Raw genomic sequence first — 14,852 nt, forward strand, 5'->3', positions numbered from 1 at the left:
TTTATTTGGGCATAAATCTGTCATTCTCCTGCTGATAAGTACCAACATATCATATTTTTATTTAAAATATTACCAGTTATATGAACATTTTACGTAAAGTTATTCAAAATAGTGTTGAATTCATTGTTTCTGTGTCAGGTTTACAATCGTTGTTTTGGAAAATGAAGGCAATAGAGAGGTGTTAAGTTTACTGCAGCGCTTGTTTTGATGTGTGGCATGTCTCATCCAGATGCTCTCCAGATGTGTGTGTGTGTGTGTTTGTACACTATGCCTTGTAATCTGCGCTACTGTAGACGAACACTGCAGGGACTCTTACCTTCTTGTCTGTCTCCCCATCTTTATGACACTATTCCTCTCCGTTTTCCTGTTATCTCTCTTCCACTCAATCCATCACTCCTCACTCTTCTTCTTCTCTCCTGTCTTTATCCCTCCAGGCCTTTGGCAATGCCAAGACGTTGCGTAACGACAACTCAAGTCGTTTTGGCAAGTACATGGACATTCAGTTTGACTTCAAGGTGAGCAGAATAGTCTGATTTACACTGGCAGCTACTTTAAACATGGTCCAACAAGCCTATCTTTAGAAGGGAGCTTATTGATTGTTGCAAGAACTTAAAATATTGTTCCCTCTATTAAATTTTGATTTTGACATTAATCACATCACTCCCTCTCTCCCGTATCCGTGCTTGCGGGTGCACAATATTTGCCATGAACCTGCATGTTATAATCATACCTCAGTACCCCAGCCTCAACCTCTCCTCCTGTTCCTCATCCCCTGCCCCCCCCTTCTTCTCTCCCTGGCCTTTGTCCCGTCGGCAGGGTGCCCCAGTGGGAGGCCACATCATCAACTACCTGCTGGAGAAGTCCCGGGTGGTCCACCAGAACCACGGAGAGAGGAACTTCCACATCTTCTATCAACTGATTGAGGGAGGGGAAGAAGACCTGCTGAGACGCCTAGGCTTAGAGAGGAACCCTCAGCAGTACCAGTATCTGGTCAAAGTAAGCATGTGGTACTTACATTTCTGTGTCTGTGAAGTGTTGGCAAACACAGCAAGGTATAAGTATGTAGTGTGACTTTGTGGTAAAAATTTACTAGAAGCTAGAGACGGGAGCGGTATGCATCTTTCAGTAGGGCTGGGCAGTGTGAAATTTTTCAGTAAGAGTGTTAGGGTGTGCCATATTGCTGTACATTTTTATGTGATTAAAATGTGTCATAATATAGCAACAGCTGTTAACAACACAACATAACGCTATTACACTTAATTCACCATATTTCACCAAGTAGAAGCAAAGAGTTTCATTTGGTTATGATGTTTTCTTATGTCTTTTTTAGTATCTATATATATTTATGCATATTGTAATTGTAATCTGTACTGTGTTGTGTGATAAGATGTGTAGTGATGCTCCTCAAAGAGACCACCAAGCTAACTTTCTGTCAAGACAGCTAAGTAGTTTTGTAGAAGTCTCATAATCTCAATAGTTTAGCCTTATTATGAATATTACTAAAAATGAAACATTTTTATACCAGACTGCATTCAGTTTTTTGTTGGTTTCATATCACATCACAGGGAACTTGTGTTTATGTTTCTGCCTACAGTTTTGCATGTACTTGACAATAGAACTACACTATCTTAATTGCATTTAGTTTACCAGCATGAACAGCATCTGGTAAACGTTGTGGTTGAACTGTGGTTTATTACAGACATGCTTGTAAAACTATCTCCTCATGGAGAATAACCTGCAACAATGCCAATTCATAGTTAAGTCCCAATGAAGTCATTCCTGAACCACACCTCCAGCCCTGGAGAGAAACCTGTAGATGAATGTAAACCATCTGTAAATTCTGCAGGGAAGTTGCAGTAGGTCTCTCTCTCACTCGCTCACTAACTCAGTCTCTCTCTATATCTTGACAGAAGCCATAGGTCTGTAGGGTGTGTGTGTGTGTGTGTGTGTGTGTGTGTGTGTGTGTGTGTCCCAGTGGGAGTTCTGGTTAATAGGCTCTCAGTCAGAGGCTCTCTGTACAGCAAGAGGAGCTTTCCTCCAGGGGGGAAATCTGCCTTAAGGCACTAGCTGAACCCTCCCCTCAGTGAACACACACCAACAGCTACAGAGCAAAAACATTTCACATGTGTGCTTGTGCAAATAGGTGTTCACATCACATGTAAACACCTATTTACACACCAGATTGTTTATGGGTTTTGCCCTGCATGTTTGTAACTTCACAAGGGGATAAACAGCCTGAACTAGACAGGACATAAACAGTGTGTTGAAAGTGCTTTAGGTTGTTTTCGTGTGTGTGTTTACATAGGGTAACTGTCCCAAAGTGAGCTCCATCAATGACCGCAGTGATTGGAAGGTGGTGAGGAAAGCCTTGAGTGTGATTGGCTTCAACGAGGACGATGTGGAGGTAAGGACTAAGTCCAAGCCGTGCAAATCATTCCTGACATGTTTGTTTTGTTACCTAAAGTAATGAGGGAGATGTGGAGTCTAGAAAATATTTGCTGTTTCCATGAAGTAGATAAGCAGTTTAAGCAAGGTTGAGGTTATCATCTCTCACCCTGAATTTCTAAACATGTTGCATTATGTTTTACTTCTTACTTTCTCTCCTACTAACTGAATTAAAAAACTATTTCCTGTTTGCACCAGACTTAATTATTACCACCCTCGCTATGTGTACTGATAGCAATACAACAGTCTTTATAACAGGTTGCTTTATAAACAGTAAAGTACTCCTTGTGCCTGAGGGGTCTGAGGCTGTTCCTGTTTGAGACCTGTGGACGACAAGAGTAGGATGTTTGTATTTGAAAGTCTTTGGTGGACAGAGGTGACTGAGTGTGTGTGTGTGTGTGTGTGTGTGGCTGATATTATATGGTGAGAACTTATTTGTACTCAGCGTGGGAGTTTTCCTACATACTCATGAGTCTGGGCTTGTTTCCAGAGCTCACACTGCTTATAGAGTGAGGGGCAGGTGTGTGTGTGTGTGTGTGTGTGTGCAGTTTTAGCTTGGTGAGCACATTGTTGCATTCCTACCATGTTCAATTTTTAAACTTAATTTTAAACAAAGTCATCCTTATCTACCAAGTCGCTCATAAAGATAGCCTGGGCAGTAAACCCAGTATAATCTTATCGTGCCGCAGCTTCTCATCTCTTTACCTTTGTTCTCTTCCTCCCCTTCAATGTCCTTCTTCTTCTTCTGTCTCTCCTTATTTTTCCTCTTCGTATTATTCTGTATTCTGTGTTCACCACCCTCTCACCTCCTTTCTTGTACTTTCTTTGCTTTCAACCCTCTTCTCTATGTCTCTATGTTTGCCTGTGTAGGAGTTGTTGAACATCATTGCCAGTGTGCTCCACCTGGGGAATGTGCAGTACGGCGGAGAGGACGGCATTGCCTGCATCACCTCTGACACACAGATCAAGTACCTGGCCAGGGTAAGAAACTAGACCAAGCTGGTTCATAAACACTCCTAACAGGCCATCAGTGAAAAAAAAGGCTCAGGTCCATATTTATCAAGCATATCAGAATCCCTCCAAGGAACATTTAACTTGGACTAAAATACTCCCTCCTCAGAGTAGTATTTTACTGGCAAGCCTTATGAAATAGAGCTTCAAAATAAATGTTTATGTTATATATATGTTAATGTATAATAGTAGCTATTTTGATGCAGCTGTGTAAATGAGTCAGGCCTGTCAATCACATCATGTTATAACATCATAGTGTCACATCAGGAAAATGATTCCTGTAATGTCACACAGTCTATAATAATATATCTCCCAAATACTACAGTCTGCATACAAGTTGAAATAAATGAATGAAGTACAAGAACCTGATATTAGATTATGTCTGTTATAATTAAGTTGAGCATCGGCATTTGGCCAGGGAAGAGGGAGTCCTCAGCCATTGTTTGGGAACATTCTTTATCAGTCTTATGTAGGCAACATACAGGCTCATGAAATATCTGAGACAAAAATGAAGACAGCATGTGTTCTCCTCTTCATCCCACACAAAGCCAATTGCTGTTTTTGTCATAATTATCTGTTAATGAATTCATTGTCATCAAATGTTTCCAAAACATTCCTCTTCCCACTCATTGTTTCTGCCTTAAAGCAATCTCATGGTAGCTCCAACATGTTGGAACACCTCTGAAGCTCTCCTCAATATTTACTTTGGCTAGTTAGGAATGATTTCCTACTCTGAGAAGCTTGATAAATACATATGATCACATATCTGTTTATTCCTACAATTGCTGGTGAAGATTTAGCCAATGAAATAATCTGCACACTGCTCTAGAAAAAAATGGATACAACAGCCTCCATTCATTTCAGCTTCAATCTTCTAATTATGTGTGATGTCAGACATAATCAGCAGATACCATACGCAGTGATGTCACTGCTGCTGAGCGGCCTGACGTCTGTCTGTTGACATGTTTGGGGATCATTTATTCATGACTGGAGGAGCCGTGGCGTGTGCTAATGTTGTTATGCTTTTCCAGTTGTTAGGAGTGAATGGGACGGTGCTGACAGAGGCACTCACACACAAGAAGATAATTGCCAAGGGGGAGGAGGTAGGTTTGGATATTACACACTCTCACTGTAGCACAAGTGTGTGATAAGCGTTTATATACAAAGTTGTCCTGTCTGTGTAACGTCTGGTCCAGTTTAATTACATTGTAACCTGTCTTACTGTCGCTGCTGTTCTCTGTATGACTCTGTTATTGTATGTCTTTGCCTGTCTCTCCTCACCATCACCTTCCTGTGTGTGTGTGTGTGTGTGTGTGTGTTTCTTCTTCAGCTGATGAGCCCTCTCAACCTAGAGCAGGCGTCCTCAGCTCGGGATGCTTTGTCTAAGGCAGTGTATGGACGCACCTTCACCTGGCTGGTTAACAAGATCAATGCTTCGCTGGCATACACGGTATAAATATGCACACACACACACAAACACACACACATATATATTCACTCACTGCACTAACTGTGACGACTTCCCATTCAGGGGATGTACATTTTTGATCAGTGTTGACCTCATCTTACTTTGAGGAAGTCAGATCACTCACATATTAAACACACTACATCTATTAAACTGAAAGCAAACTTGACACAAACTGGAGTGCAGAGCATGTTGATGTCTCTCCCTCATTCTGTTACAGCACAGCTCCACCTTGTGGACATTAACCAGTCCAACAAGTCAGCACAAGGCCTGTGTTACACCAACATACTCAGTATAAACTCATATGATCCCCAAAATGTGTGTTTTTTTTTTTTCCTGAATACAGCTACAGAAAATCAATCTGTAAAATTTGTAATTTTATTTTAGCACACATTAAATTTCATGATTTATTTATTCAATTATGATTTTTAAATAGAATATTTATTTTAAACTTGTATTACTTGATTTTTTTGGCTGCACAACAAGCTGTAAACACAACATTTACTTATTGACACGTTATAAACTCGATATGAAAAAAGTGTTAGCAAACTGTACTTTATCTCTCTGTGGTTTGGGGCTGAGGAGGTTTGTACCGTGGGCTTATAAGAGCTTTTTGCTGAAAACGGTGAATGAAAAACAAGGTTGATGAGAGCAGCAAGAGAGAATCAAAACAATAAAGTTGGTTTTAAAACCAAAACAGTGAGCTGAGCTCCATTTATGAAGTTTTGTTCCTTTTCTATGACAGGATGACTCGTACAAGAATTACTCTGTCATCGGCCTGCTGGACATCTATGGCTTTGAGGTCTTCCAGCACAACAGGTACAGTATTAATGATTTTATCAGCTGGAGCCTGTATGATAAGGTTTGTTGTGTAGTTCATTGTTAGTTTACAGTTTGTTAATGCTGAATTTAAACCTTTCATGAGATTTGCTCAACAGCTACAAATCCATCTAAACCTTAAAGTAATGGAAACACTGAAAACTAACCTACACAGTTTGATTTAAAAAATAAATAAATAAATTTCAGCACAATGTAGAAGAATTTAGAATTTCCTGGAGCTTTCAGCTGCATCTTGTGGCCTTCATCAGCTGCTGGAGTTTGCTCATTTGCTTACCGAGGAATCTGAGTAAATGCTGTATGCTGAGATGCAGCTGAAAGCTCCAGAAAAAAACAGTGGAATTTGTGCCAAGAAAGATGTTAAACTGCTATTTCTAAGGACAATAATTAACCTTCAACCTTAACCTATACAGTACCCTATATCCATATATGGTATGAATTACAGTAAGTGGGTAATATTAGCCTTCAGTGAAAGATTCACCACCAATAGTGTGAATTAATGAGAACAACCAGCATGTTTATGACCCTGTGCTTTTTTTCCCCCTCGAGCTAACGTGTCTGCTGTCGTTGTGTTGCAGCTTCGAGCAGTTCTGTATCAACTACTGTAACGAGAAGCTGCAGCAGCTCTTCATTGAGCTCACCCTCAAGTCGGAACAGGAGGAGTACGAGGCCGAAGGCATCACGGTCAGACACCGCTCTCTTCCCTTCCTCTCACACACACACATCCCCATCCCACCTCCACTGTTTACTACCAAGTGTGACAAATGTACACCTGCAGTTCTTGTGCAATGTGATCATGCGAGTGGAAAGGCACATTGATTAGCTCTCTTGTTTTTAAATCACTTTCCTCCTCCAGTCCTGTCAGTCTCCGTTCATCTTCATCACGCTATCTGATTCTGTCCCATTTTAACCTCCCGTCATCACACTCCTCCTCCTCCTCTCTCAGCCAGAGTTTAGGCTTTGCAAAGAGCTCCTAATGTGATTGTGGTTGCAGTTTTGTTTGCTGACGTAAATTTGATAATCTAATGTATTATTCTGCTGTTTCACTGAGGCTTTTACTCCAAGTGATTTACAATAAGTGCGCATATTTTTAGAAGATGCTGCACCATTAGGAATTAAGCCACCATCTTTGTTATCGTTAGAGCTGTGCAGTCTTTTATTTATTTACAGTTAAAAGCTTAAATGATACCTCTTAAGGAAATTACATATCTAACGGCGGCCAATTCAACATCTGTCATTGGAATGTTTTCCTCACTTTTCACTCTTTGCCTTCATTTGTATTCGTTGTATTTATATTGTTTTGTTTTGCTTCTCTGCAACAAAGAAGCCGTTTGTGTGCAGTCTAATATAAATGCACTGGTTAGAGAGCAAGCAAACAGGTTGTGGGAGAAACTTGGATTCACCTCTCAAAGAGCCCATTATCATCAGACATCAGGGCCGTGGGCCGTGCTCTCTGTCATCTCTGTGGAAATTATGTGGCTGGTAACATGAATACTGCTGCACTCAGCCAGTAGGGCTCTGCGTTCATGTGTCCACATACAAGTGGGTGAGCAACGAGTCTGCGTGCCGGGATTCCTGAGATTCTGCAGATGATTGAATTTATGGTCACTAAACGGTTAGAAGAGTTGTAATTGTATCAGAGTCAGACTGATATATTTTTAAATTTAAAAATAGTTACATTTATACACCAAATTTTATGGTAGTCTTTTATCAGGCGGTCTTTGAGAGCCTAAGTAGATACAGCTTGGTTTGGTAGCCTCTCTATGCAGTTGAAGTCCAAACTAGTGCGACTACTTGGAAAATAATAGGTGTAAGACAGCAAGCATCCCATGTGCTACTCACTGAGTATTAGCTCCTGCCATCAGGGAGGAGGTTCAGAGTGCCACGTTGTCAATTGAATAGATTTAAAAACTCTTTAATAAAAAATGTAATTGGCAGCAGGTGAAATGAGGATAAAATTGATATAAAAACCAACAGCTTCTTCCTGTCATTTTTTCTGTACTATAGGTTTTTATCTATTAAACATCAGTGTGTCTTTTTTACTTTATTATTATTATGTTTTTTATATTTCTTGTTCCTGGTAGCTGTCTTATTCTTACTCTTTTATGTATGTGGAATGTTTTTGATGGATGCAGCATGAGTGTTGGCATCAGTCTATCAAAATCCATATTATTTCAAATGAGCTTTTAAATCTGTTTAATTTTTTGTGATGATCCTGTTAATTATGCCAGACAAAGCCAGCTCATGTCTGACTAATAAAGTTTATTTTCACATGATCTCTAACCAGAGTTTTGTCTTTCCAGTGGGAGCCGGTGCAGTACTTCAACAACAAGATCATCTGTGACCTGGTGGAGGAGAAGTTCAAAGGCATCATCTCCATCCTGGTGAGGAGACGCTCTGCTCTCCGTCTCTTCACAGCTGAAGATTTTATTTTCAAAAGATGATTCAATTCACAGCATAAAATACCCAATGAACTTGTGGCAAGATAAGGTGTCATATTACAAGAAGGTTTTGACAATTTGGGAAATAATCCTGGAGTCTTGTCGTCACTGGGAGATTGCTAGACAACCAGAGGATACTCCCTTCAGTTGTTGTACAGATTAAACAAAGCACACATAATATATTGATTAGTTAGCTTTAGAGGTGCTGGCAGGCAAATTTTGTTACATTTCGACACAGCCAGGCTGGCTGTTTCCCTTGTTTCCAGTCATTATGCTAAGCTAAGCTAAGCTACCTGCCAGACAAATATGAGTAGAATCAGTCTTCTCATCTAACTCTCAACAACACCACAAATATGTTTCCCAAAATGTTGAACTATTCCTTTATTGCTCAGTCATTACTGTAACAACCAAAAACTGGTTTTATCTCACTGCATAGTAAGTTATGACTTCAGCACCATTTGTGTAAACTCTAAACACATAAAGTTCAGTATCAAGATATTGTAAATGGGGGGTGTAGTCTTTGAACAGTTGTTTGCTTTGGTGAGATAACGACTAACAGCTGCTCCTCCTCTGCTGCTGCTACAGGATGAGGAGTGTCTGAGACCTGGAGATGCCAGTGATTTCACCTTCCTGGAGAAGCTGGAGGACACTGTGGGAGGACACCCTCACTTTGTCACGTTAGTTTGATTCCTACTCGTCTTTTTTAACTCTCAGCAACCAGCTTGGTCTCACACTACTTAAATATCAGAGTGTCTGCTTGTTAGACTGCTATACTGAATATGTGTCCACTCCATTCACAATATATCCACACTGTGTTTCTGTCTGTATGTGTGTGTTTTACCCTGCAGTCACAAGCTGGCTGATGGAAAGACCCGAAAAGTAATGGGCCGTGACGAATTCCGACTGCTGCATTACGCTGGAGAGGTCAACTACAATGTCAACGGTGTGTGTGTGTGTGTGTGTTTGTGTGTAGCTGTAAACAAGCTCTCCACATCCCTATTGTCCTTCTCTGTTTGTAACTGGAAACAAGTACAAGCAGATGAAGCGTAGCAGCTAAGGCCGGTGTGACCTCATGTCTTCGGATGTTTGGTATTGTGGTGAATTTGGCACGGAGGTCAGACATGCAAAACTAATTTCCAGTACTAAACACCAGTACCATTTGCCAAATACACACATCATCCAACCAAGACAATTTTATTTTAGAACTTTGTTGCAATGTGACTCACTAACTTAACTTAATGCCTTTTATGCCTGCTGGCATGTAGCGAAATCTCATAGAAGTGTAACTGTAGGGTTATCCCTTTTGAACTTCTGCAAGGCTTTTAATGTGAAATGTGCACTGGAAGTGTTGAGTTTCATGGACAGTAGCTGATCGAAAAAACAGCAAAATTGAAGTGATGGGAAAATCAGTAAATATAAACAGTGTTTCTGTTTGAGAGTGAGTGTGACATGACTCTGTCTATGTACTGAAAATGTATAGAATAACCAGTGACAAGTAGTGGAAATGATTAGTCAGTACATGTATCACACATAAAGTTGATCTTTTCTTCTTCAGGATTTTTGGACAAGAACAACGACCTGCTCTTCAGGAACTTAAAAGAGGTGAGATTTGACTTTAGAATGAACAGGAGGCGAATAAATTGAGAGGATTGTAAGAGAAGCACTTTGATAGTGTGATACAGTGTTTGGCTGAGTCAGACGTTCAATGATGTCCTTCGTATTGTGTTTTGCAGGTTATGTGTATGTCAGAGAACAAGATCCTCACCCAGTGTTTTGACAGGGAGGAGCTGAGCGACAAGAAACGTCCAGACACGGTGAGATACCTCACTCTGCGTGTGTGTGTGTTCTGTTTGTGTCCTCAGGTTTTCTCTGTCTGTTGTGCACACTCCTATAAATGATGCTCTCATGCATCCCAGCATACTTTCCCACAACAAAACAAACAGTGATGTGTTTCCCCTTTCCAGTATTGAGTGGGCAGTCTGATGGGGATTCTCTGTGGCCTCCCACTCACTGAGGAATGCCCTGACACTTGTGTGCCCTTCACACACACACACACACACACAAACATACACACACACTTGAACAGGGTACTGTCACAGGCTGGCAAGTTAGAGTCCCAGTCCTCCACACTGGGCCCAGTGTTCAGTCTCTACTGGACTGCCAGTCACATCAGCCACTCCTCTGCTCGCTCCTTACCTCATCATCTCTCCTTCGCAGTGAACGCTGCAAGCTTCCATTTCACTCTCCTCTTCATTAGCTTCTAGAAGTCTTTGCTTCAGTTACTGACTAGCGTCCTCTCACCGTCATCTTTCCGTCCCTCTCTAACCAGCTTTCTTCTACTGTTTCTCTTGTTTTGTGTCTGCCCTTCCAGGCAGCAACCCAGTTCAAAGCCAGTCTGGCGAAACTCATGGAGATCCTCATGTCCAAGGAGCCGTCGTACGTCCGCTGCATCAAGCCCAATGACTCCAAACAAGCAGGTATGAAGTCAAGTCTTGTTTTGCATAATATAGTACCAAATAGGAATGCTGAAATGCTTACAGAAATACTGTCAGATACTGAGTTAACTAGCTGGGTGACAGTGTTGTCATAGTGTACTCCAGGATTAAAAACCATCTGTAATCAGAGGTGAAACTGGAGACTGACAGAGTAAAAGAAGAACATCACAAACAAAACTTTTGTTGTTTCTTATTGTTATGATGCCAGACTTGTTGAACATCTTGGATTATCACAATTTATTGTAACTTTTCTCTGATATAATCTACATGAAGTAGAGTTTCCTACCAAGTAATTGATGTACATGTGCAAATACATGTGCTCTTAGTTTTTTACACATACAAAGACGTTACAATTGTTTAATGGAGGAAAAATGTATATTTTAGTATTGATCTCATGGGCTGACATAAAATGTAACAGACATAAGTCTATATTGTACAGTAATGGTAACTTGATTGGACAGTGAACTACAGGGAAGAGTTAGTTTCAGTAGAGTATAATGACCCTACCATTTTTACCATTTATTGATAACCCATGATATCACTGTGCAAAAAAAAAAAAAAATCAATTCCACATTATACAATACAGTTTGGCTACGGAAACTATGTAATAGCTTTGATGTCAGCTTTATGTAACAACTCTTGTAAACACAGTTGAAGCAGCTTAGCAGCTTCAATAAGCTAATATTTTCCCAGAGACGTCATGTTAATCCCGTGCTTTCACTAATTCCAACCAAAACAGTTTGTTTTAAGATGCATCAGCGGCTGCAGCGTAAACTCTCCGTGTGGTTGTCAGTATATCGGGCCGGCCTTTGTTTCTCCCCACAGTTGGCCTTTTGTTTAGTTTTATACTGTTTCTCTGTCCTTTGTCACTCCTACTCCTGCTGCTGTTTAGCATTTACTGGTTTTCTCTGGTTCATTTTCTCCAACAGACTTTACATTTTTCTCAGACTGATGTAGCCCTGCTCTCCATCTCCCACTCTTTCCCCTCTCCTCCTGCTCCCAGGTCGATTTGATGAGGTGTTGATCCGTCACCAGGTCAAGTACCTGGGACTGATGGAGAATCTGAGGGTGAGGAGAGCCGGCTTTGCTTACAGGCGGCGCTACGAGGTCTTCCTACAGAGGTGATCAGCTGCTCCTTTTTTTTTTTTTATTCTGTAAGGTACAATCACGTTACCTCTTGTACCATGAACTACTGTATGTTATCAAGGACATAATCAAACGTATGTGCTTCTTGTTGTGTTCTAGTACACAACTGAACTGATATGACTTCCTTGTTTAGTCAAATACACCAGATAAAGCATATAGTACAACAAATACACCACATACCACTGTACATTTACTATAAGAAGAACATTTTTACCACTTAGAAAATGTCAAATAGCTCCCAACCAGTGTCATGTTCAGTTTTGATATAAGATTCAACAGTGCCTGTCATCTCTAATCATGCCATAAACACATAGATATACAGTACAGTACAGTACAGATACAGATTTGTTACTAATTAGTTTGAACTAATTGCCTGCACCTAACGTTTTTGAGGGAATATTAAAGTACCCCCTAGAATCTGAAAGGTCTGACTCTACCTTACATCATAATACAGTAAAAAAAATGATTTAAAATACTTAAAATTATGGATGGTGTGATGAACTAGTGAGTAAAGACAGCATAGACCTTTTTCACAACAAACACGTATTGTATGTGTAAATGTAAAAGAAATTAGATTTGGCAATGTGCCATTTTAAACCAGATTAAAGGTTCTATATGTAAGAATTATGAAGCATTTTACATTTATTAATCGTTTTTTATTGCCAATGAGTGAACGTGTTGTAACGAAACTTAAAAAATGAGACCTTCCCTGACTTTGTCGGTTGTGTGTATCAGCCTGTGGACTGATTTCTATGTGAAGGACCCGGGCCAGATTTTCCACACAAATCTAATGGATGTGATGTTTTTGCACGCTCCTGAGTTCCTTGCTTCTCTCCTGCTAACGTCAACAAACGACCAGCATCTACCACAACAAATACGGTGCTATGCGAGTAGAAACACTCTGCAGATATTCACTCCCCAGCTAATTAGACAGTTAGCTGCCTCCGTCAACCACCACACATTTCACAACAAAACACTGCCGCAACGACAGGTCGTCCACTCCCAAGCACACACACAGCTAAATCAACATTATTTCCTCAACAAAGGAGCAGAAAACAAGCCTCAGAGTGATAGTGGAACATAGCTTACCCCTTTTGTTTTTTCTGTTGGTGTCCAAAGGTGATAATAAGCTCACATTTCACAACAAAACCGTAGCTCGTTGCTCCCTGGCCACAGCTCGTTGCTCCCCAGCCACAACGTGTTGATCCCCGGCAAAAGTGTGTTGCTCCCTCGCCACGGCTCATTGCTCCCCAGCCAAACACACACACTCCCCAGCTGACTGACTCTCCGGTTGAGTGAGAGATGCTTTGCAGAAACACGGTGCGAAACATGGTGCAAAACACACCGTTAGAGAGCACGAGCAGGAGCAACAGGATGCTGACTGCAGCTCACTTAACGGCCACCGGCGTCACTAATGAGAAGGAATTTCTGATTCCTACATATAGAATCTTTAATCCATTTCATTTTTATAGTAAATGATCTAACCACTAGCTCATCTTGCTACTCCTTCATATGAAGTGACGCCAGTACAAAACATTTTACATGCTGATCAGTGAGCTACAGGAGTGGTGGGTTTTCAGTGTCTTACTCAAGAACGCTTCAGTTCGCCAACACAAGTGTTTGAACTGACAGTTGAAAGATGTTCTCTGTAACCATCAGGTCTAACCCCTGAATCAGTATTCCAAACCATATTTACTTTTCCACCACTCTGTTTGCCTTATGTCTGTTTAGGTATAAGTCCCTGTGTCCAGACACGTGGCCTAACTGGCAGGGGAAGCTGTCCGATGGAGTGGCCACACTGGTCAAACACCTGGGATACAAGCCTGAGGAATACAAACTGGGCAGGTCAGCAACACACACACACACATATGAAGAGAGAAATGTTGAGAGAAGTGTTATGATGTTTTTTTAAAGCAGCTGTTGTATAGAATTTATGTGACTGAATATGTTTTACTTTAAACTCAACCTCACAGATCCAAAATCTTCATCCGCTTCCCGAAGACCTTGTTTGCTACAGAGGACGCACTCGAGACCAGGAAACACAGTCTTGGTGAGAGCCCCTGACATCACTGATGATTTGTGTCTAACGTTCTCAACAACTGTTGCACCTCAGATTCAAACCACATCTCTCCTTTTACCTACAGCCACCAAGCTGCAGGCAGGATGGAAAGGCTACAGCCAGAAGTCCAAATACCAAAAACTCAGAACCTCAGGTGAGGAAGTCTCTAGTCACACGTCTGTGCTGAGATCATTCTGCATTTTCTCTCACTATGGTCATGTTTAGAATTTGTTTAACAACTGTAAGATGTCACCTGGTAGGTTTTTGTTATTTCTTCGTTATTTAAATGACAATGTGTGTCATGTTCCTCATTAGCTATTGCCATCCAGGCGTGGTGGAGAGGGATCCTGGCGAGGAGGAGGGCCCAGCGCAGGCGACAGGCTGCTGATACCATCCGCAGGTACAGACCATGCAGGCACAGGCCAGCAGAGGGCACAATACACTCACTGTGTGATAGATACACAAGTGTATTTCAACATCTGCTTTTAAAATAAGCATTATACTAGTGGAATGTAGGAACGCTGGGTTTGATTACTTCATAGAAAGTATCGTTCTTTATTTAGACATCTCACATCAAGAGCTTTTGTCTTCCAGTTGTAAATATAAGCAAATAATGTTCATGTTAATTGAAGTATTGACATCTTAATTGTCTGTCAGAGCTTGTGTTTTAATCAGAAGACACTATCCTCTGTGATGCTCAGATTTTCATTGCTTTTATGTCCTCATCTTTTCGCAATGTAAGGTTCATCAAGGGCTTCATCTACCGCCACAAGGAGCGCTGTCCAGAGAACGAGTATTTCCTGGATTATGTGCGCTACTCCTTCCTCATGACTCTGCGCAGGAACCTGCCCAAGAATGTCCTGGACAAGAGCTGGCCAACTCCACCAGCAGCTCTCACTGAGGTAGGAGGACGTTTGTTAAAAAAACAAAAGCTGAGTGTTCTGGTGACCAAC

At 41.1% G+C, this 14,852-nt stretch overlaps 1 protein-coding gene across 3 annotated transcripts in view; it reads left to right on the forward strand.

The window, feature by feature from the left end:
- The window catches only part of LOC137185678 (unconventional myosin-Ic-like), a 60,570-nt gene that overhangs the window by 40,639 nt on the left and 5,079 nt on the right, over positions 1–14,852 (forward strand). For all 3 annotated transcript variants that reach the window (XM_067593968.1, XM_067593971.1, XM_067593969.1), the window contains 20 exons: positions 435–515; positions 817–996; positions 2,306–2,404; positions 3,316–3,426; positions 4,488–4,559; positions 4,787–4,906; positions 5,667–5,740; positions 6,337–6,442; positions 8,062–8,142; positions 8,785–8,876; positions 9,048–9,142; positions 9,755–9,801; positions 9,933–10,013; positions 10,571–10,676; positions 11,698–11,815; positions 13,572–13,685; positions 13,814–13,890; positions 13,985–14,053; positions 14,215–14,299; positions 14,642–14,801. In XM_067593968.1, coding sequence (XP_067450069.1) covers positions 435–515; positions 817–996; positions 2,306–2,404; positions 3,316–3,426; positions 4,488–4,559; positions 4,787–4,906; positions 5,667–5,740; positions 6,337–6,442; positions 8,062–8,142; positions 8,785–8,876; positions 9,048–9,142; positions 9,755–9,801; positions 9,933–10,013; positions 10,571–10,676; positions 11,698–11,815; positions 13,572–13,685; positions 13,814–13,890; positions 13,985–14,053; positions 14,215–14,299; positions 14,642–14,801 — 1,968 coding nt within the window. The remainder of the gene's footprint in view (positions 1–434; positions 516–816; positions 997–2,305; positions 2,405–3,315; positions 3,427–4,487; positions 4,560–4,786; positions 4,907–5,666; positions 5,741–6,336; positions 6,443–8,061; positions 8,143–8,784; positions 8,877–9,047; positions 9,143–9,754; positions 9,802–9,932; positions 10,014–10,570; positions 10,677–11,697; positions 11,816–13,571; positions 13,686–13,813; positions 13,891–13,984; positions 14,054–14,214; positions 14,300–14,641; positions 14,802–14,852) is intronic.

The sequence above is a fragment of the Thunnus thynnus genome, chromosome 7 (genome assembly GCF_963924715.1).
Source record: "Thunnus thynnus chromosome 7, fThuThy2.1, whole genome shotgun sequence".
NCBI classification, from domain to species: domain Eukaryota; kingdom Metazoa; phylum Chordata; class Actinopteri; order Scombriformes; family Scombridae; genus Thunnus; species Thunnus thynnus.